The sequence below is a fragment of the Onychostruthus taczanowskii genome, unplaced genomic scaffold (assembly GCF_017590055.1).
Source record: "Onychostruthus taczanowskii isolate IOZ18803 unplaced genomic scaffold, ASM1759005v1 scaffold100, whole genome shotgun sequence".
NCBI classification, from domain to species: Eukaryota; Metazoa; Chordata; class Aves; order Passeriformes; family Passeridae; genus Onychostruthus; species Onychostruthus taczanowskii.
In genome coordinates, this window is record NW_024496527.1 from 952,457 (window position 1) to 974,376 (window position 21,920).

The 21,920-nt window shown below is 42.9% G+C and overlaps 1 protein-coding gene across 3 annotated transcripts; it reads right to left on the reverse strand.

Moving 5' to 3' along the window:
• Positions 1 to 611: 611 nt before the first annotated feature.
• KLHDC1 (kelch domain containing 1) lies at positions 612 to 21,397 on the reverse strand. Of its 3 annotated transcripts, XM_041409854.1 has the most exons (14): positions 21,163 to 21,397; positions 18,618 to 18,688; positions 16,499 to 16,616; positions 15,794 to 15,912; positions 14,301 to 14,379; positions 13,259 to 13,342; positions 12,377 to 12,460; positions 10,150 to 10,392; positions 7,920 to 7,978; positions 6,139 to 6,251; positions 5,651 to 5,723; positions 2,587 to 2,671; positions 1,876 to 1,928; positions 612 to 1,551 (listed from the first exon to the last, which is right to left on the reverse strand). In XM_041409854.1, the coding sequence occupies exons 1-14, from the start codon at positions 21,262 to 21,264 to the stop codon at positions 1,377 to 1,379; spliced, it is 1,458 nt and encodes a 485-aa protein (XP_041265788.1). In that variant the 5' UTR covers positions 21,265 to 21,397; the 3' UTR covers positions 612 to 1,376. The 3 variants fall into 3 exon arrangements, 2 of the variants coding, with proteins under 2 accessions (XP_041265788.1, XP_041265795.1); XM_041409861.1 differs by lacking the exon at positions 10,150 to 10,392 and having other exon boundaries at positions 21,163 to 21,396; XR_005953065.1 differs by lacking the exons at positions 612 to 1,551; positions 1,876 to 1,928; positions 2,587 to 2,671; positions 5,651 to 5,723 and having other exon boundaries at positions 6,172 to 6,251; positions 8,704 to 10,392.
• Between the last annotated feature and the right edge of the window lie 523 nt (positions 21,398 to 21,920).

Below are 21,920 nucleotides of genomic sequence, written 5' to 3' on the forward strand. Positions count from 1 at the left end.
GCAGACATCTGAACCTCCCAAAATCAACACTGGGAGCAAAAGTAACCCTGAGGGCAGCTGGAGCCCCCAAATTCACACAGGGGGCACCTGAACCTCCCCAAATTAACCACGAGGGCACCTGAACAACCACAAAATTTTACCTTGGGGCATCAGAACCACCCCAAAATTAACCTCAGGGGCACTTGAACCTTGTAAATTCACACTGGGGGCATCTGAAACCCCCCAAATTAACCACGGGGGCACCTCAGCCCTCCCAAAATTAACCTTGGGGGCACTTGAAGCCAACAAAATGAACCCTGGGGGGCACCTGAGCCCCTGCAAATTAACCTTGAGGCAGCTGAATGCACCAAGTCAATCCCAAACCCCCAAAATCAGACCCTGGGGGGCACCCTGAGCCTCCCAAATCAAACCTTGGGGTTCAGGGGGGCATCTGAACTCCCCCTCCCAAAAATAGACAGGAGGGAGTTCAGCACATGAAATGAGGCTGTTAAAATAACCAGTAACAAAACTTCCTTTTTGAAACAGATTTGCTCCCTCTAAAGCTCTTTCCCCCAAATAATTAATTTTTACAGACTTTAAAACCATCAAAAATGTGTCCAAATGCCTCTTGCTTCAACTCTCTATAAAATTTTAATGACTGTGCTCCTGTTAAGTAAATATTTGAAACAGAAAAATAACCAGTACTACATTTGTTTTCTTTTTTAAACAATAAATAAACAACTTTGTTTTTGTTGGTTTTTTTTTTTAAACAAGAATGAAATATAAACTTTGCACATCCAAAATACAATATACAACTTATTTCCAAAAGGACTTCCTGATGACAGAAACAGTAAAACCAGGTGATGAACTGAAGTATTCCTATAGAGACCAGGTGATGGTGCAGCTTTTTCTTCCAAGTTCCACAATTCCCTGATGGATTTTCCTACTTGGGAGTGTGAGGTGTGAGGCTCCAGGGTTGGATTTTGGTGAGAGCCTGGTGGAACCAACATTTGGTGGTGGTAAATTTGTTACCTTTAAGACTGACCAAGTGTGAATGTCCCCAAGACACCGAGGTGAATTTATCTTTTTGGGAAGGCTGATGGGGGTAAGGCCAAGGAGGATTTTTAAACTCAAACCATATTTTATCCAGCTGAAATGGATCGTGTCCCCTTCCAAAAGGACAAAAGGTTGTGAGGGCTGCGTGGCCAAAACCACGAGAGCAGAGGTGAACAATTATCTAGAAATGAAGCTGGATCACTTTTCCGTAACGCAGGAAACCAGAGATTCCCATAAAAAGGATTTGTTGTCAAACTTCCCTCAGAAACCCAGGAGAGCCCAGAGCTGCAGGGGAACAGCACAGAGCCCTGTGAGGTGTCCCAGCAGCTCCCTGCCCTGCCTCATGTGGAGTGCAGCTGGCTTTGTCTCTCAGTCTCAGCTTTCCTCTCCTGCCTGTGGGTCATGGCAGCCCAAAAAGTGATTTTTTTCAGCACTTCCTGCAGAAGTTTGGATGGCAAGCAGGGAATTTGCTTCTCCAAGAGAGATGAGTTCTTCCCAATGCAGTCAAGACACAGCCTGAGGAAGGGAAATAGGAAAAAAGAAAAATTGAAGTAAATGGTTTATTTTCTAACAAATTACCCCTAGAAAAAGCGGATGTGCCTTAATTACAGGTGTTAATTACAGGTGCAGGGAATTACTCAGCACCAGTGATTCAACTGCTGTGCAGCATCACACACAGAAGGGTTCAGGTATTTCCTGAGGAGGAAATTGGATATTTCACCCAATTTCTGCAGGAGCAGGTGGCTAAAACACCAGCTGGGGCAGTGGGAGGTGCCCATGGAACACGATGGGAATTAAGCCCAGCCTGAACCATTCTGGGATTCTGTAACTCCAACTCACCTGAGCAGGGAATAAGGCTGAGTCTGAAATATCAACAAGTCACTGCAGTGACCCTGAGCAAGAGAAGAACAGAACCATTAGAATGGCAAACAACTTCTCCACATTCGTGGCACATTTATTACCACGTGCAGGACTTAGAAATGTCCTCCTTGACCAACTATTTATAAGGAACCTGAATTACAAATTCCTTTTTATTCTGCCAGTCGAGAAAGCCTCAGGTGGGGATTCCTCAGTGGAATCAGTGGTGTGTAAGTTATGATTAATTTATAATCTGTGTGTAAATTACTATGATTTCCTCAGTGGTGTGTAATTCATAATGGTTTCAGTTACCAATTTGAGCAAATTGTTTGAACCAAACTCAATCTGATTTTTTTTTCTATTAAAATCCTATATGGATTTTAATTGAAAAATGAAAATAAATCAATTAATATATTTATATACTGAAGTTCTCCTATAGAGACCAGGTGATGTTTCAGCTTTTTCTTACAAGTTCATTTAACTTTCTTCAATTAATATATTATTTATTTATTTGCTCAGAGGTTTTGGACTCCCCATCTGTGGAAGTGTCCAAGGCCAGGCTGGATGATGCCTGGAGCAACTTGGGGTAGTGGATTAAATGGACTTTAAGGCCCCTCCCAACTGAAACCATTCCATAATTTGGCATTAATTATGATTATCCCAGTGATGGGATTTGTTGTTCAGTTTACTGACCGTGTCCATAAAAAGCAAATCATCTTTGCTGCCCCCAAACACCATCACTTCTCCCTCCTGCCCGAGGCAGGCAGTGTGCCACAACCTGCAAATCAAACCACAGACACAATCAGGGCCCAAGGAACAAGGACCTGGGTGTTAGCAGCAAGACAAAGCCATTATTTCAGAGCTAAAAAAGAACACCATAAAATTTATTACTTGTTTGTTTAGTAATATAAAATAAGAGAGCAATGTGACTCCCCAGTTCACGAGAGTTATTTTCATACAGACCAATATATTTTGTCATTATTTGACTTTTCTGTATTCTGGGCATTTAAACTTTGTCTTATTTATCACCACAGTGGAAAATTTTTTGGCAACTCTACAAACCAAGCTTTTGCCAAGCTTTTCCTTTTGCAATTTTCCACTTTCTTTGGTTCAGAAGAACAATTTTCTCGTGGCTTTCAGCCTGGGGGGGTTCTCAGTGCTGACACAGATCCCTGAGCACTTGGATCTCCAGTTCTCCTGTTCCAGTCCTTCCCTTCCCCCAGAGATTCCTGGGATCACTTGCTGTGAGTCAGTAACTTCCAGCACAAGGAAGTTGAATCATAAAGACCCCACAAAAGCAAAGCCTGACGTTGTAACTTTCACAAAGATCCTACCCCTTCAGCAGCCACCCCCGGTGGGGATTTATTTGTCATGATTCCATTTTTCTGCTCTGTCACCACCGCTGATGGACTTTAGAGCCACTGAACCAGAATCAAACACACCACTGAAGATTCATGCAAAAATCAACGTCCCCACTTTCCTTCTCCCTTCACATCAGTCCTTAGCAGGTACCTCACCTTTTCCCTTCCTCATACCTGTGACAGATCTGTCTCTGCCTGCTCTGCATTAGGGAAACTCTGGGCTTGGTCACGGAGAACACGGGGAAGCCTTTCCTGCCTGGGCTCTGGTGACATCCTAGCTTGCAACCTGAGGCTTTTCCTACTGCCTGAGAGCTCCTGGCCTCCCATGGGCTGCTCTAACTTATCACCTAAACATTCTAACAGAGCACGTTATTCAATCACACAGGGCTCTTCACCACAGCAACAGCATCACATGGCAATGAAAACAGGAGAATCCAGGGGTTAAACACTTTGTTTCAACCCAGCATGCAAAACTGAAATTGATGGACAGAGGGAGGAAGAGTATTTTATATCAGTTATGGGAATGAAAACAGGAGAATCCAGGGGTTAAACATTTGTTCTCTGTTTCAACCCAGCATGCAAAACTGAAATTGATGGACAGAGGGAGGAAGAGTATTTTATATCAATTAGGGCAATGAAAACATGGGGAATTCCAGGGGTTAAACATTTGTTCTCTGTTTCAACCCAGCATGCAAAAGGTTGGCTGAGTAAAACTGATGGACAGAAAAAGGAACAGTATTTTCTACCAGTTATGGGAATGAAAACATTGGGAATCCAGGAGTTAAAATTTGTTCTTTATTTCAACCCAGCATGCAAAACTAAAATTGATGGATAGAGAGAGGAACAGTATTTTCTACCAATTCAGGATCACCTGAGAGGGCAATTCTTTAGAAATTGCTAAAAGTGGAGGTTGAAGGAAATTATTCTTTACAGAATTTAGGGAGGGAATCAGAGTTGCAGAAGCATCAGGAAAAGACCCTAATAAATTTCATTACAAAGTAATACATAAAAGAAGTACACATAGATGTATTTGAAGAGCAACTGAACTGATTTAAAGCTTTTCCAGCTGCAGAGATCCTGCAGAAAATACAATTATGGTACAAATACTTGACACTTAAGCAGCTCAGTGCATGGCCAGGCTTTTGGCGTGGCTGCTTTTATCCCAACCCCCCTGGACACGTCCAGTGTCACCTGCTGCAGGTGGCCCTGCCTCGTCAGGGGGCTGCACTGGAGGCTCTCCAGAGCTCCCTTCCAACCTTAAAAGTCTGGGACTTCCTGGAGAAATCCAGGAGGTTTGGGCTTTGCTTGAAGGAGGGGAGATCCTTTAGTGCTAGAAAGATTTAGGTCCAGGAGAGCTCCTGGACCCAAATCCCCTGGGAACCCCTGGGGCTCAGGGATCCCTGTCCCTCCCAGGCACAGCTGCTGCTCCTGGGGCTGCTCCCCAGCACATCCCAGGAAAACCTCAGCACAGGGAAGGTCTGGGAGACTCAAGAACTGAGCCCAGAGCCCTGGCTGCTCCTGCTGTGTTTAAAGACTCCTCAGTCCTGAAATAGCATCAAAGTATCACTGATCATAAACTGAATATCTGGTGAGGCTGAGGGCTGAAGAAGAGTCTGAAGGGTAAGAAGGCAGAAAAGTTGGTTTAGCTGTGGCTGTTGTGTTTGAGAGACAGCCCAGAACAGGATAAAACAGGAAGAACAATAATGAAGGTGAAGAGATTTCAGTAACAAGGCAGGGAGCAGAGCAGAACTGGACATTTTTGTATCAGAAAAAAGGATATAGAACTGTGATATGATATAAATATTGCATTAATAATATAATAAATAAAATAATAAACAAATATATTGTGATATATATTATGATATAAAATTGTGCTGGGAGTTCCTGGGTGAATGCAGGGAATTAATTCATTGAAAATCTGAATATTTACTATCTACAGCAAATGAGTTCAATAGTTTGTAACTCAGAAACACAGGTAATTCTTCAAACACTGGGTTAACACTCAATTTTGCCTTTGAACCCTGAAAGAGGAGTCAACTTTTTCATGGTTCTCTCCTCCCCTGTTTCTAATAATTTATAGGTATTAATGAGCTTTTATTATTCTCCTTGGTTATTTATTCCTCCAATTTTTATGGGTTTGTTTATAGAACAGTAATTTGGCTGCAGAGCACCAGGCCAGTTGGACATCCAGATCCCTCACCACAAAAAAACCACCTTTTCATGCAAATAAGCATCAAATACACAAATTAAAAATGAGGTACATGGCAAAAAAAGGTGTTAAAGCAAAATGCATTAATATTCTAAAATATTCTTTTAAAATACAGTTCAGTAATTTAAAAAGTGGTTCATTTTGAAAAAGGATTCCATTTCAGCCCACAAGATTTGTGTTTCTGTACCTGGGCCTGCTCTTGGGCAGATGGGTGAGCTGCTTCCATCCATTTGTTGCAATGCTGTGGATCCAACCATCACCTGCAATGGGAGAATGCTCATTAATGGGGTTTTTGGGATCAAAAAATTAGCTTTTTATTCACACAAACAGCTCTAAGAGCACGATTATTTAGGTAGCAGGAACATCAGCCCTTTGTGAAGCTGCATCTTTTCACACTTGTGGTTTAATGCTGTCCCAGAACCACCCTGCCCTGGAATTAAAACACACCCAACCCCTTTCTTTTGGGTAAATTGAGAAAATCATCTCCTCCCAGCGGATTTATCTGTGAAATTATTATTTAGCTTCAAATAATTTTTGCCAATTTCAGGTTTTTTTTCACGGAAACAAGCTGCCTTTTCTACAAAAGCAACTGCTACCAACCATCCCAAACCCTGTTTGTGTGATGTGAAATTCACAGCAGGATTAGAATGATTTCTATTACCCTAAATTACTCACTCAAAGGAACATTATCAGAGCTTAGTCCACCAAAAAGGAAAAGTCTGTCATCCCCTATGGGGGTCAGCGTGTGCCAGGAGCGATCTCTGGGCTTCTCTCCACTGATATTAATCCTGGGGGGAACAAAGAAACAAAACCCCCAAATCTTCAAACAATGCTGAAATTGTTTAATTGTTTAATTCAAATTAATTTGGCAGAAAATTTCAGTTTGTCCTGCAACCACCTTGGGTGTTTTCCCAGCGAAAAAAAGAGATTAAATACACAAATAAATTCCATATGCATGTAGGGAAACAGTTAATTGAGACAAAATTGATGAATCCTGAGGGGCTACAGGCTCTCCACTCCAAGGAAAATTATTTTAAATGACACAAGGATTTGTGGCTTTACCTCTGATCCAAAAGCTACCACCTCTTCAAGCTGGGGCTCACCCACACTTGAAATAAATATTAGTAAAGAGGGGATTTCCTAAGTACAGAACAGATGAAGGTTTAGTATTGATAAAATCTCATCTGAAATCTATTTCAGCTGAGGTGTATTGAAATTGATTTTATTTTAGTTGGGTTTGCTTGAGAATGTGAACAGTAAAGATCCTGACATCCCAAAAAACCAGTTTATCAGAGATACTTAAACAGGGATTGCAAAAGTGCCCTGCTAAATTTGGCACTCAAGGCCAAGTTGCAATGTTTGTTTGAATCCAAGTGAAGAAAAGAGGCTTCTAAAATTGGCCAAGGGGCAGCCTGGGCTTTGATGGTTAAAAAAAATATAATATCAATGCTGATAACTGATAAATTTCAATTTTCATGCAGAAGAAGTGATGAGTACCAGAAATAACCAAATATTGTATGAGTTTAGTAGAGCTCAAGCAACTTCTGGCAGTGGCAGCTGAAATGAATTGTGCTGCATGCTAATCCTGGGTTAGCAGATTCATATGATGCAATTCCTTAAGAAAGCTGGGCAGAGTTGAGTAAGAAAAAAAACTTGACTGGTTAAAAAGAAAATAATCATCTATTAATTAATAATTATTGGCTCCTTTGTGATCAGAGGAATAAATAATAATAATAATAAATACAAACATTTTATCTCCTGTGAGGTGGCAACAGTAGCAGATACTGTGAAAACTCTTTCCCCAATATCTTTAATTTATTTTCAGTCTTAAATCTTTTTTTTTTAGTCTCTCAAGGACTCTTTGCAGAGGTGCTGCAACAGCTGAACAGAAGATTCCTACATTTATAGTGATCCAATAGATAAATATAAATATGTATATATTTAATATATAAATTTACAGTGAAGCAATATATATATAAATATTTTTATATAGATACTATACTCAATCATGGATAAATCTTATGAGCTTTTCTTGGATCACAATACAGAAATAACTTGAATTTTGGAAAAATCTTCATTTTTTGAGGATTTCATGGCCTTTTATGGAAAAGACCTTTTCCCAATTTGTGCTGTAACTACAGACAGTAAACCCAGCATTCAAAAAGCCCTAAAACCTGGAATTCCATCTGGATACATGTAGCCAGGCTGCAAATGAGGGTGTTAAATCACTCCATGCTGTGCTTTAAACAGCACCATCAATGCTCTGGTGCAGAGCAGGAAAAGCTCAGTAACCACTATCAAAACTCAATTCCACTGAAATCCCAGCCCAGCAGCTGTTAGGAGTCCCCAAACCCTCATTCTCCTCTTGGAAAAGCTGCAGGAGTAGCTCTGGAACTATTTAACAATATGTTTCCATCTTCTAAATTCAGTTTTAAGTGTTACAAAAGCAAACCTACCTTCCAGACCAAGTCCAAGTGTCTAAATTCAGGCAGTGCAAATCATTCATTCTGGTTTGCTAAAACAAAGAAATAAAATCCCACTTGGGTTATTTTAAGCAAACAATAAACAAAATATTCCAGTGAGGCCTTCCTGGGACAGAATATTCCAAGTACCAATAGTTTGAAGAAATCTGTACCCACTTGCCTTAATATAAATCTGAATTATGTGGCAGATGAAAAGCTTTTCTCCTCACAAAAACCATGCAACTCTCAGGAAAGTGCCTGGCAGAAATATTCCCAGTCATGCAACAGCACTATGGGGCCAATTTTAGCTTCTAAAAGTGAAGAACTTTGTGGGGATTTATCCAGTTCCTGCAAATGTTTTTAATTTCCATCCACAGAACTCCTGGCAGGGCAATGCAGAAGGTGTTTTACTCTCCTATTGTTGCCTGGTGTTATTTTCCTTGACACTGTGATCAGAAGTTTGGATCCTCCTGTCTGGTCACTACTCCTTGGAGTATCCTGGTAGTGCTGCACTCTGGCTATTCCCAGAAATGTCCATCATTTGTGCTTTTCCCTGCTTTCCTTTCACAAAGTGACCACCAGCAAGCATTTGCCATCAAATAAAATGGGAAATCTTTCCTCTTGCTCATCTGCCTGGGGTTTGAGATGGAGGAAGTCTCTGCCTGCCTCGGGGTGGTGGAGAAGGTGGTAAAAGGAATTCTTTGCTTGCCTGGGAGCTGTGATTCCCCTGGGAACTACAAAAACCATCTGGGAAGTAGGGAAATGTTTCTTGCCTTACCTTCCAACTCCTTTTCTCCCTGGGCAGTCCATAGATCTATTAGAAAAAGCCTTTCTCCAGCTTGCAGATCCTCTGAGGCAGAACTAGGCTGAAAGGAGTGCTTGTACCCCAGCAGTGAGGCTGAGGGACCCCCAGAGCTGCCCAGCAGAGCTCTGGGAAGTCTCTCAGGGATTTCAGGAATTCTACAACCTCCTCTGCCAAGCACTGCTAACCCTGCTGGGCTGGGAAGGGAATGGGAAGAGCATTTTGGGGAGGGCAACAGGATAAAGACAAGCAGATTGTCAGGGTTTGGGGCATTGCCTAAAAACAACCTAAAACCAACCAAGTGTGGTCCAGCTGACAGCCAGGGGAACAGATCTGTCTTCCATGACACCTCTCTCCAGTTTCCTACTGCTCCTGGTGCCTTTGAAGGGCATGAGGGGATCAAATCATCCAAGCTGAAAGCAAAATGCAGTTGGGATCTTCTGTACATTTGGGGCAAACCCAACATCCTGGCCTCTACAACTGGAAATACTCAATCACGTTGGAGTGACACAATTTGATATAAAGGATATCTATCAAAGGAAGTTGCTGTTATGGTGAAAATTAAGGTTTCAAGAGGATCCTTTCAAGACCTCCTCGCTGACTTTCCTTTCCTGGGCATTGGGCAGAAGATGGAGAAATTCTCTTTCCTGCTCCCTGGGAAATCAAAAAATCTTTGCATTCTCATGGTTCAACAGCTGGGCAGATGCAGAATTACAGCAACCTCATTGTGAATTCAAAACACCAACTGTCCAAGACTGAGGCCTTTAACAAATAAAAGCACCTTTCTACCCAACCCTTCTTTGGGAAGCTGGAGCCACACAGGTTTACAGGACCATCACTTGCCACACAGCTCTCCTGCAGCTTCTCATGCACTTCTCTGTCCTCCTCTATTTCATCATTCTGCTGCCAATCCTGAAATGATTTTTAATAGGCTTAAGAGCACCAAGCCTCCTAGGAGGGTTGGAATTTCCCTCGGAGCTCCAAGGGCTCCTGAGGCACTCTGCTCATCTCTGGCAAGTTGATGTCTTGGCAGCCCAGTGCACGTTAGGCAGGAGCTGCTTGGTCTCAGGATTAGCACCATGAGAGGCTTTAAGGGTGACATTATTCCCAGCTCCCTGCTGGGACAGGGAATTCTGCAGCTCTCCCTCCTGGATTTACAATCAAAAGCTAGTCCAGCTCCAAGCTTTGCCAAGAGAAGGATTGCAGCTCCACGGATCTTCTGAGCTTAGCTGACAGGAAATAGAAACATGCTTACATTAAGGCACCAGATGTGTGAAGAGCTGCTGCAAAGACTTTGGTTTATTCACTTCATTCTCAACATGAAAATTTTCCACTTAAATCAAACATAAGACTCGCATCAACTTCTGGACTAACTCTCCTTCCTTCCCACTTTCTCCCATTTCTGTTTTTCCAGGGGCTTACCTGAAGGAACTGAGTCCACATAACACTTCTGAGCCTGTTTTCAAATGATTCCTGGTACAACTGATTCTCATCATCATCACCATCATCATCATCATCATCTTCTTTTACCAGTTCTAGCTCCAAGTTTGGAAAAAGGTGCCCTTTCCTCCCAGAAAGATGAATAGGAGAAGCCTCATGACACTTCCTGGCCCTTTCTGGTTCCTTGCAGAGCCTTTTCCCTGGGAAGATTTGTATTATGGTGAACTAGAAGGAGAAGGAGGAGCAGAGCAACCCCGTGTTTGCTCCTTAATTTCTGGAGAAAAGCAAAATTTCATCCTTTGGGGAGGAATTATTCCTGGTGTCAGGAAATTTACTGGCTTTCTGCTGTCTTTAGCTTTTTCTTTTCATGACTTACATTAATTCCTCAAGCCCCACTGAATGTTCCCTCACCTTTTTATGTTTCCTTCCATTTATTTCTAGGATAGAAAACGGATCAATAATAATCACCAAGGTGAAAATTACACTTGCTGCTCTCCTACAGAATTAAACACAGCTTTCCACAATTTCTGACACGGGTTCCCAAGTGGTTTCACTGAAATTTAGCAAGTTTTTAAGGAAGCTGAAGAGAAAAACCTTTTAGGACCAGAATGCTGTAGTCAAACAGAGTTCAACAGAAGCCTGAGGGCAAACCCTCTGAGGGCAGAGGAGGAATGCCAGGTGAGCTCCAGCTCAATCAGAATTTCACTGGCAGAGGCTGCAAGGAACCCCAGCTGGAGTTAGAGAGCAGCTCAAGAGTGCAGCAACCCCAGGGAGGGCACAGAGCCCTCCCTGACAGAGCCCTGGGGAAGGAGGCTTTGCAGGTGCTCAGGAGGAACGGGCAGGGCAGGACCAAACCATCCAAGGGACCTTTACAGCCCCACTTTTGGGGCTTTCCCTGAGGGAGGAGCAGGACTGGGCTGTGGTCAGCAAGGGTTCAGCTGTGGGCGCACAGGACAGGGCACAGGGCTCACTCAGGGCATGGATAACCCTGATTTTCACTCTCCTCACATCTCTTTGTTTCCTTCAGTTATCTCCAAACCCAGATTGTCCAAACCTACAGCTCTGGGAGGTGCTGAGTGCAGCTCTCTCAGGCTTGAGGAACAATTCCAGAGATCCTGAATCAAAGGTCACATAATGGCAGGAACAAACAGGATCCATTTTCATTATTTTCTTTTCTGTTTGCTCTGGAAAGGCACTTAAATAAAAACTTCCTGCAGGTGTGGGAAGTGGCTGGACACGGTGTGGTCACTGAGCAGCAGGAGTGGAAGGAGTGCAGATTAGCCAAAGGAATATTCCAGCAGGAAAATCAGGGAATGGGGAACAAAACGCAGTTTTACACTGCTTGCTTTGCCAGGATTTGGGAATACAAGGGTGAGGCTGTGGCAGCTTTCCAAGGTGGAGCTGGAATATGTTCATTCCCAAACTAATTCCTTCTCTTTTTTAGACCAGAACTACAGGAACACAGCACTGGGGGCTCTCAGAAGCTTCTTCACTGTCAGTTTTGGAGATAGAAAACATCCAGGCTCATCCTCTAGCTGAGTAGGATTAAAGGTTCTAAATCAGCTGTAGTGAAAAGAGCTAAAAACTTCAATTAAAATAAAACACAAGAGTGCACAGTCACTGAAATTGGGAGGGCTTTTAACTTGCCTTACAGGATCTGTTTCTTACATCAACGCTCCAGCAGAGAGGAACTGAGTAGAAAATCTCCTTTAATTAGCACTGGAGAAATTCCAAGTGCTGCTGAGAGGTTGGAGTATCTCCCTGCTTTAATCAGGGGGGTGGTGCCTATGGCTTTTTGCAGTTAAAAAGAGTCAGGAAGAGTAAAAATGACACAGCCACAATGCAACCCTAAATTATTTATGCACAGATTGCATCCTTTTGTTTATGACCTCTTCCAGACATCTCTATTTCAGTCACTTATGTGCAAAAAGTAGCAAAATTCAATTAGAAAGCCAACTCAAATCTGTTATTTACCACACAGTCATCTGTGTTTTACCTTTTTTGGGACAATCATTAACATTACAGACAGAAATATTCTTCTTTTTGTAGAGAGTGATGACAAGCAGCATCCTGGATTCAGAGCCCTGAACATCCAGGTTAGGCCAAAGACATTTGGGATTTTTTTTTTTCCTACTACAAAATGACAAGAAAAAAAAAGAAAGAAAACTGCCAGGAGAATAATATGACTGCTAAGAAAATATTGAATTACCAGCACTCGTCCTCCAAAGATGTAACCTTTATTTCCCAGCACAGCACACGTGTGAGCTGCTCGAGGCTGAGGTGGATCTCCACCCTGGAAGAAGCAAAATAATCCTTCAGAACACCAGCAACCTCCTGGACAGTTTCATTTTCTGATCTACAAATCATCAGGAACTGCTACTAAAACCTCTGGAAATCACACCTTAAAATTTGATGCTATAGCCACGTGCCAAAAAGTTCTCCCTGTGTAAATCAGGGCTGAAGGTGGAAAAACTGGGTTTTACTTTGCAATGGTAATTTTACATTTTGCATTTGGTTTTAAAGGGATTTTAGAACATCTTGTAAAGACTATAAAAGCTGCCAGACACTGTTTAAAATATACAACTTCTGCTGAGTTCTTACATAAACTCACCTGGATTTTATGAACTTTAGAGAATATTTTTATCTCAATAAGGCAGAGCTCTCCTGTTATCTGTGACAGGTTATCCGTGGTAATTACACATGGACACAGATTTCCAGAGGGCTGGAGCCCTTCTGCTGGGAAAACTGGGAATGGTCACCTGGAGAAGGCTCCAGGGAGAGCTCAGAGCCCCTGGCAGGGCCTGAAGGGGCTCCAGGAGAGCTGGAGAGGGACTGGGGACAAGGATGGAGGGACAGGACACAGGGAATGGCTTCCACTGCCAGAGGGCAGGGATGGATGGGAGATTGGGAACTTGGAATTGCCAGATTTGCTGTGGCTGCCCCTGGATCCCTGACGTGCCCAAGGCCAGGCTGGACAGGGCTTGGAGCAGCCTGGGACAGTGGAAGGTGTCCCAAATTTCTAAAGCACAATAATTATTCAAAAGTCAGTAAAATCCCAACAGCGTCAGGATGTGAGACTGAAATCACTCACTCGAATTGTTGGTTGAGACCAAGTCTGTGTGGTTGTATCAAACACATGAACATCATTGTGCCATCCCCAGAATATCTGCCCTTCCTAAAAAAAAAAAAAGAGAAATAAAAAATTATTTTAATATCTTTCTGCTTAGTGAAGGACACGAAGCTGGAAGGGATCTGTCCAAACAGAAAAGACACTAAAACAGGCAATTCCATGAAAATGTGTGGTGATATTTTAAGAATGCTGCAGCAGCTTAGATTCACTTGAAGGTCAGCAGCACCCAGGGATGTTCAGGCTGGTGACACCTGAAAATTGAATTTGGGCCCCAACATCTGACACTGCAGCAAATTTCACCTTCGAAATTTTGTTGTAACACACTGAGAAATTAAGAGATTGTAAAAAAACAATTCTTGGGTGTCAGTCTTTAACAACTGATGTCAGGAGCTTCCTGTCAATACTCTGCTCAGTCATCTTTGTACTAATTGTAAGGAATTACTGTAGGGAAGTTGATCATCCAGGCATCCTTCTGGAAAGTAATTCAATAAATTAAGTCAGAGTATTTGTCAGCTAGACAAATAAGTCAGCTAGATGTGTGAAGCTATCAAGTACCTAATGTTTAGGTACTTGATAGCTTCACACATCTAGCTGTTTCTAACTGAAGTCAGCTAGATGTGTGAAGCTATAAAGTATTTCTAACTTTAGGTTAGAAATAAACTATAAAAATGATTAGATTAAATTATAAAAATTATTAAGTTTTTCTGGGATTTTCAGCTTTAAAATATGCCTTTTTATCCTACCTTTTCCCCACTTTGACAGCATTTAATTCACTGCACTCCAAGCCCAGCACTGGGAGTTTGGAATATGTGGAACAACCACCACTCCCAACGTGCAGTATCTGGAATTTTAGACCTTAAAAAAGATTCCAAATTTGCATTTCTGCTGATGCTATAAATAAAAGAAAAATCAGATTTCCATGCTCATCAAGGGTGATAGAAAGGATGTTTTTTTTTCCCAATCAGAAAGCAGCAATCAGTGGGAATGGGGACAAATCTCTTACCCAAAATGCATCGTGGACGTCGAAACAATCGCTGAGCTCGTTGTGCTTCCTGCAGCCATAACCTCCAAAATAAACTAGCCTGAAACAACAAAACCACTTCATTCTTCTGTAGGGAAAATTAAAATGCATCAGCTGCAGTAATGAGTATTTTGGGTCACTGCTGCACTAGCAGCAATACAAACAATGAGAGTATTTTGTGTTGCACCTGATGATGCAAACACAACGAGGAGAAGGTCACAGCCACGCCCTGAGCAAACCTGACTGTCACCCACACAAGGAAATCATTCAGGACACCTCCACGTCTCTGCTCCTCTCCCCAAAAGTTTATTTCCAGTGCTGTTCTCAGGCAAAAATGGGAAATAAACCCCAGCACAGTGAAATGCCTCCTTCTCTAGTGAAGTTCCCATGCTCCTGCTGCGTTTTTTGTTTTGTGTGTCCTATTTTTGGCAGGAAATGTTCCCAAGGTTTGTCCCACAGGACACAAAAAGTCTCTTTTTGGCTTAAAATAAAATTTTTGAACCAAGCACCACTGAGCCTCCCATTGCAAGGATCCTCACACACCTCCCAGCCTAATATTCCACCCAGGAAAGGGCCATTCCTAAATCATCTTTTTTTCCATCAAAGGGTTCCATTCTATCATCCAAACCAGGTGATTTTCTAGCATGCAGGTGACACAACACTTTGAATAAATGCATTTAGTTTTGAATAATCTTGTGTTAACAGCTAGGGAGCTGTTCAAATATCTGTATTTTCCATCTCCTGCAGTTAAATTTGAATTACAAACCCAAGATCTGGCACTCAGGGAAACTGCACAGCTTATGCAAAACCTCTTTAGATGTGAAGTCCAGAAAGAGATAAATCATTTCCATCTGATAAATGTGCACTATAAATCACATCCTGACTTGTTTGTAACAGATTCAACAACAAATCACTGACAGGGCACCTGCTTGTGATCACTTCTGCCTCATTACCCAGACATTTTCCATAACAAACAGAAAATCTGGAGTATTTCTGTTTAGCCAAGCCTGTTTTCTAAACACACTTAGTCACTTTTCCAAAGGACTGACTCAGTCCTTGCAAGACAAAGATAATCCCTGAAATGCCTCTGCAACTGCCAGCTGTTAAAATCCTTGGGAACACACTGCATGGATTTATTGCAGGTAATAATTTAATGCTTAAAATAATGAACCTTGCAGAGAAAGTAATTTTATACTGGTTTTTAACGTGTTGAAATCATGTAATAGATGCATGACAGCTTTCTGAAGTGTAAAACATTCCACAAACTTGCCCTAGAGATCCCAGCCCTCTCCTGAAGTGGGGTTTTATTTGTTACTGCAGCTCACACCTGAGAAAACTCTGGTACAAAGTTGTTACAAAATCCCCCAGCAAGTCAAGCTAAAAATCAGTTCCCTCCATGCCAACCCTGAGTTCTCTTCACTTTTTAACCCCTTCTCTCTGCAATTAACACAAATTAAGTATTTTTAACGTGTTACCTGTTTTTGTACACCCAGCAGGAAAGTTTGTCACGGGGTGTGGGAGGCTGACCTTTAAAATTTGTGATTTTTTTCCACCTGTAGGTTCCGGTTTTTGTTCTCAAATTGACGTAATACAGCTTGAAAGGAAAGAAAAATGACAATATTTTCAGAAAAAAACCCACAAATCACCACCAGAAAAAAACAACCCACCAGCCCCAGAAGCCTGGAAGTAACAGAGGAACTGGCAGTGAGTTTACAATGAGAAATACACCACAAAAACGAAGTTAAAATGGGAGAATTGGCAGAAAGTTTCACCAGAGGCTCCATTTCACTGATTTCCTAGTCAGGAGTCAACTGGGACATTATTTATATTCCATTATGAGGCAACTGATTTAATCTATTTTGTTAATTCAGTTTTCAGTTACAAGCAAAGCTGGTAGCTCTATTTTAACCTTAATTATTACCTGATTATTTAAAGCAGTGAATTGCTATCAAAGAGCAAAAAGAAAAGTGATATTCAGAGATTAGCCTCAATTAAGGTTGTCAGAATATTTTTTTAAAACCAATTGGGAAAGCACTGGCATAAATATAGAAGGTTTTAAAAAAATAAAGCTGTTCCTCAAATTTCTCTTTAATTCAAATACAAATACACCAAATAAACAGCAAGGTCAGTATTAATACTTGTGAAAATACAATATTATGGGGGAAAAAAGACTACAATACCCGATTGCTGTATCCTTTATCATCAAATCCCCCAAAAATGTACAGCTTCCCATTGATGCTGGCCCCACAGCTGCCTGACATGGAGGTGGGTAACTCCCCTTCCATCAGGTGCATTGTCCTGCAATTTTAAAAAAAATACATTAAGTCCCTTCCAATCTGCCAAAATGTAACAATCCCAAACAGATTTATCCAGAATTTTTAGACTTAAAGGTGAAAATACAGTTTGGGCCATAACTAGGAGCAGGAGCTGCAGGTGAGGTTGGGCTCCTGTGGTGGGAGAGAACTTCCAGGTGGATATTGTGTGTTTATAAAGTATCTTGATTCTTCTGGAGGTGAAATTCACTTTAGGAGAGCTTTAGTAGAGCTGAAACATTAATTACTCAGAATCTGGAAATATTATTAACTCCAGGAACTCCTGAAATGAGAATCTGGCATTGCTGGGATGTCAGAAATGGAAAACTGAGATTCTGCTGTGCCCTGCACTCAGCGTGGAGCTGTGCTGAGAGCTCAGGCAGGCCAGGAGATCCTGGTTAAATATAACCTGGAAAATGCTGTTCACCCCAGATCACTTCCCTGGGAGCACAGAAAGGAAAACCAAGGGAGTGTGAAGGGGCTTTGGGCACAGGAAGGACAGCAAATCATGGTCTGCAGGGAGAAAGAAATGGGGGAAAAGGGGCAAGAGAGAGAAAGGGGGAAAAATGGGGCAAGAGAAAGGGGGAAAGGGAAGAAAGGGCAGGAGAGAGAAGAGAAGAGAAGAGAAGAGAAGAGAAGAGAAGAGAAGAGAAGAGAAGAGAAGAGAAGAGACAAAAAAAAGGGGAAGGAGGTAACAAAAAAGGAGGGGAAGAAGGAAACAAAAAGGGGAGGAAAAAGAAAATGGAGGGAAAGAGAAAAAAGGCAGGAAAAAACAAAGTGGAAGGAAAAAGGGCAAGTTCTGAGTTATTTTTGGGAGGAAATAAAGAAAGTGGACGGAAAGAGAAAAAGGGGAAGTTCTGAGTTATTTTTGAGTAGCAATACACATGGAATTAATACAAAAATTAATAAATACATAACTGTAACTAGATCAAGAGCCCAAGCAGCCAGTGTTTAACTGTTCTAACATAAAAGTGAGTGTAAAAAACCTAAGCCAAAATAAACTGGCAAGTAAATGCACCTGTGCTAACAGAGCCTGGAGCCAACCCTTTCCACCACTCCCCTGCACACAATAATTAGTGTGATAAATAGGTGTGATTCGGGCTGATAAAATTGAAACAGTAATCAATATGGATATAGTAATCAATATTTGGAGATAACAAAATGGTTAAAAAGGTAAAAAGCTAGGAAAGCGGTGGGGAAGGGTCCCCCCCCCCCCCATTATCTTCTGCAGATGTTCAAGGCAGGAAAAGGAGTCAGATAAAGCTTGCTAAAATTAACTGAAAGAGGGAAAACTTGGGTGGAAATCAGAAATATGTTAATTTACAAGATTTATTATATTGGCTTATATAACTTTGGTTTGGCATATATGATATTAGCTTGGTGTGCATGTGTAACCCAAAGGTGAAATAAAGGACACCTGAGGAAGAGGAGCGGCCTTCATCTGGATGACCCCCAAAGAGTGGTGCGACCCCCTAAAAGATGAAGATGAGGGTGGAGACACCGGAGTGATGAATGGAAAATAGGAGGGGATGCTGATAATAGACAGGATAAAGGGGGAATTTTGGGCTTGGCAAGCTTGTCCGTGAGGTGGCAGGGGTCCCCAGGCCCTCATGCTCCGTACCCCGCGGTAATTTTGCTGATGCGTCATTACCCGAACCAAAATATATTTTATTATAACCAAATTACACTGTCAATTTATTGAATGCATTCAAGTTTATATATTTTAAACTATTTCATTTAAATTCTATTAAAATTATTGTTACATTTAATTTTGTTTGGCCTTTTATTTGTGATTGGATCATTGGGCAAACATAACGTTAGCCTTGAGCAGGGACTGTGCTTCCTGGAGCTCAGGTCTGTCCCTCAGTGCTGACACTGAACGCCTGCTGTTTGACACAACCAAGGTCCCTGAGGGCTTCTCCCTGCAGAGCAGAGACAAAACCAGCTGCAGGTAATAATTCAGCATCACTGAATTCATTGAACTCACCAGAGCCCACTGTCCATGTCGTAGATCCAGAGCTCATCGCTGGGCAGATAAACTTCATTTTCTTCAATGGACTGAAAGGGGAACGTGAAAATGCTCAATCACTTCTGCTTTTTGTGTTTGCACATGAAATGCCAAGCCACGCTCCTCAGCAACACGGAATGATCTCAAAGTCACGCTCCAGCGTTACTGCTCCGATCAGAAAATGAATTTATTTTAAAAATAAACAACTCATTCCTCCTCAGGACTGCTCAATAAAGGCACAGATCGACCAAATTCAGCTTGCTAAGGAAAGATGTGCAACGACATCAACCAGATTTGAAGCTCCTGAATTAAAACTCATTTAGGTACTTTTTATCCATGGGCAGAAGTGCCAAGCCACGTTCCTCAGCAACAAGGGATGATCTCAAGGAACTCAAAGTCACGCTCCAGCGTTACTGCTCCGATCAGAAAATGAATTTATTTTAAAAATAAACAACTCATTCCTCCTCAGGACTGCTCAATAAAGGCACAGATCGACCAAATTCAGTTTGCTAAGGAAAGATGTGCAACGACATCAACCAGATTTGAAGCTCCTGAATTAAAACTCAGTTAGGTACTTTTTATCCATGGGCATAGTGGAAAAATAAAAAAACAGAATATAAAAACAGACTGAAAACACAGAAGTTACTTGCAGCAGTAACTTGAAAGACCAAATATAAAGGAGCAAATTAATTCTTCTGTGGAAAAAAAAAAAGATTTATGAAGAGTCCTGAACAGAGGTCATTAAGAAAGATAAATAATTTAGGAAATAATGATGAGGAAAAACAACAAACAGGAGAGGAAGCCCAAAAAAATGCAGTACTCATGGTGAGTAACAACTGCAGCATTAATTACTGCCTTGGCACTAGGAAGAAATTAAAGCCTGGCAGTGAGTAAGCAGCCAGAGTCAGTAAACAAATAAAAACTGCCTCAAAATTAAACGAATGTGAGGAAGTTAAACACAAAACTGAAATTTAATTAGTGACAATCCAGCTACTGATATGGACGACTTGCCTTCAAATGATGTTTTGTTATGAATTTCTCACTCTGAGAGGTGCCAAGCACCTGGTTTTTTTTGGCAATTTATTTTATTTGGTAAATTTTTGGTAATTTATTCTGCCAGGCACCTCTGCTCTGCTGTTACACAGCCCTGGCAGCGTCTGCAAGGAGCACAAGTTGACTCAGTTTAATCTGGAGATGCCAGAGGTCGAGCACCTGCTCCAGAACCAGCTCTGAGCAAACACTCTGATGCCAAAAATAAAGTTTGCTGGGCAGGAGTCCAGCAGCAACACGTGAAAAATGATTTATCTGTGTAAAGGGCTGCTCACAGAGCAACAACTTTCATAATATTTTAGCAGATAAATACGTAGTACTACCAAGAACACTTGCAAAGTTTATCTGCTAAACTTCACGTACACTGTTTTGAATGTACCATGAAACCACAATTTTTTATTAGAAAACCTTTGAAAACATGGTGATCATTAGTTCAACCTGAGTTTTAAAGACCAGAGCATAAAATCTACTGAAGATTACCAGTGATTTAGGAGATATTTAGTTCTACAGAGTATTATGGAGTTTAAATCCAGGAGTTTCCCATTAGATTTCTTTGCTTAAGTACGAAGGACAAACTTTAAACACTTTAAAGTTACCTTACACCATGAAAAAATATATATAGAATATGAAATATCTTTATAGAAGTAATAGTTTCCACCTGATTAAGGAATTACACCAAGCACAGGCATTTTCAATTTTATGGCCAATGTGCACAGGCAGACAAGATGAATAGATGAATATCAACAGAAAAATAACAGGTAAAACTGAGTGGGTGTATTAAACGTAGTATTATTCTTATCTCCCTTTTGGGTTGAATTCACAGAGTTATAAGACACAAGAATTTACTTATGACAGAACCAAAAGTATTCTTTTTATGGAGAAAAAAAAAAATTAAATTGTGGGTGGGCTTCAGCCTGCTTGTTTTTGAGACGACAGGAGGAAAACGCGCTGTAAGCGCCACACAACTCCTAACAAATAAAAAAACCACGTGGACTCAGCAGCGAGGACACCCTGGAAATTACACCCTGGAAAAACTGAGCCACAAATTACAGCGTCGGGGCAAAAAAAGGGAGACGCGCTGAGGAGCGGAGCAAGGGCGCGTCGCAAGGGGCCGGCAGCGAACCGGCTCCGCCAGCCCTTCCCCACACGTGCTGCGCGACGGAGCGGCGGCGAGCGGGCCAGGAGGAGGGCGCTGATGGCGCAGGGAAAGGCTGGCGGGACGAGGCGGTGGGAGCGGCCCCGCCATCCCCTCAGCGCCGTCCCCTCAGAGCCGTCCCCTCAGCGCCTCCCGCCGCCATTCGAACGGCGCGCGGCCGCCGCAGCCAATCAGCGCCCGCGCCACAGCCCCGAGCGCCCGCCGAGGGCTGAGGGCTGGCGGGGGGATCCCCCCCCCACCCTGCCCCGCCCGGGGCTCCGCTCCCCGCGCCCGGAACCCGCTCCCGCCGCTCCTTCCCGGCTCCCCCGCCCGCCTTACCACGTATCCGCCCCACACGTAGAGAAAGTTGCCGTCCACCACGGCGCAGTGGCCGCTGCGCTCCTCGGCCACGCAGAACTGATCCGCGGGGTCCGCCGCCATCTTGGGGGGGAGGAAGAGGAGGAGGAGGAGGAGGGAGGAGGAGGAAGCGGCTCGGCCGCCTCAGGGCTCGCGTCCCGCCACCGCCTCCTCCGGGTGAAGCTGCGGCTCCGCCGCCGGTCGCTCCCCTGGGGCGGACGGGAAGCGAGGAGGGTCCAAAGTGTGGGGCGGCACCCGGCGCGCGTCGGGATGGGAGCGGACGGACGGAGAGCCCCGCGCTGCCCCCGGTGCCGGGCTGCAGTGCCGGGCTGAGGTGTGAGGCGGAATAAACCGTGCGGGAGGATGTGAATAATGCGGGAGGATGTGAATAATGGGCGCGAGAGGAGGAAAGAAGCACCGAGAATAGGAGAGCTAAACGCAAACCACAGGGCAAGAAGGGAGGGAGGAGCCGGGTCCCGAAGCGGGACGGGGTTTAAGGCTCCGGGCAAGGACAAGGAGTGATGGACAGGGGGAATGGCTTCAAACTGCCAGAGGGCAGGGATGGGTGGGATATTGGGAAGGAATTCCTCCCTGGAATGGAATTCCCAGAGCAGCTGGGATCCCTGGCAGTGCCCATGGCCAGGTTGGACTTTGGGGCTTGGAGCAGCCTGGGACAGTGCAAGGTGTCCCTGCCATGGCAATATGGAATGAAATCGGCTTTAATGTCCCTTCCAGCCCAA

Coding starts and splice junctions, on each gene's coding strand:
- KLHDC1 (XM_041409854.1), bottom strand. CDS start 21,264: ATGGCGGCGGACCCCGCGGATCAGTTCTGCGTGGCCGAGGAGCGCAGC. Junction 16,617..18,617: donor GACATGGACAGTGGGCTCTG/GTGAGTTCAATG, acceptor TTAAAATTGCAG/GACAATGCACCTGATGGAAG. Junction 5,724..6,138: donor CTCTGATAATGTTCCTTTGA/GTGAGTAATTTA, acceptor CTCCCATTGCAG/GTGATGGTTGGATCCACAGC.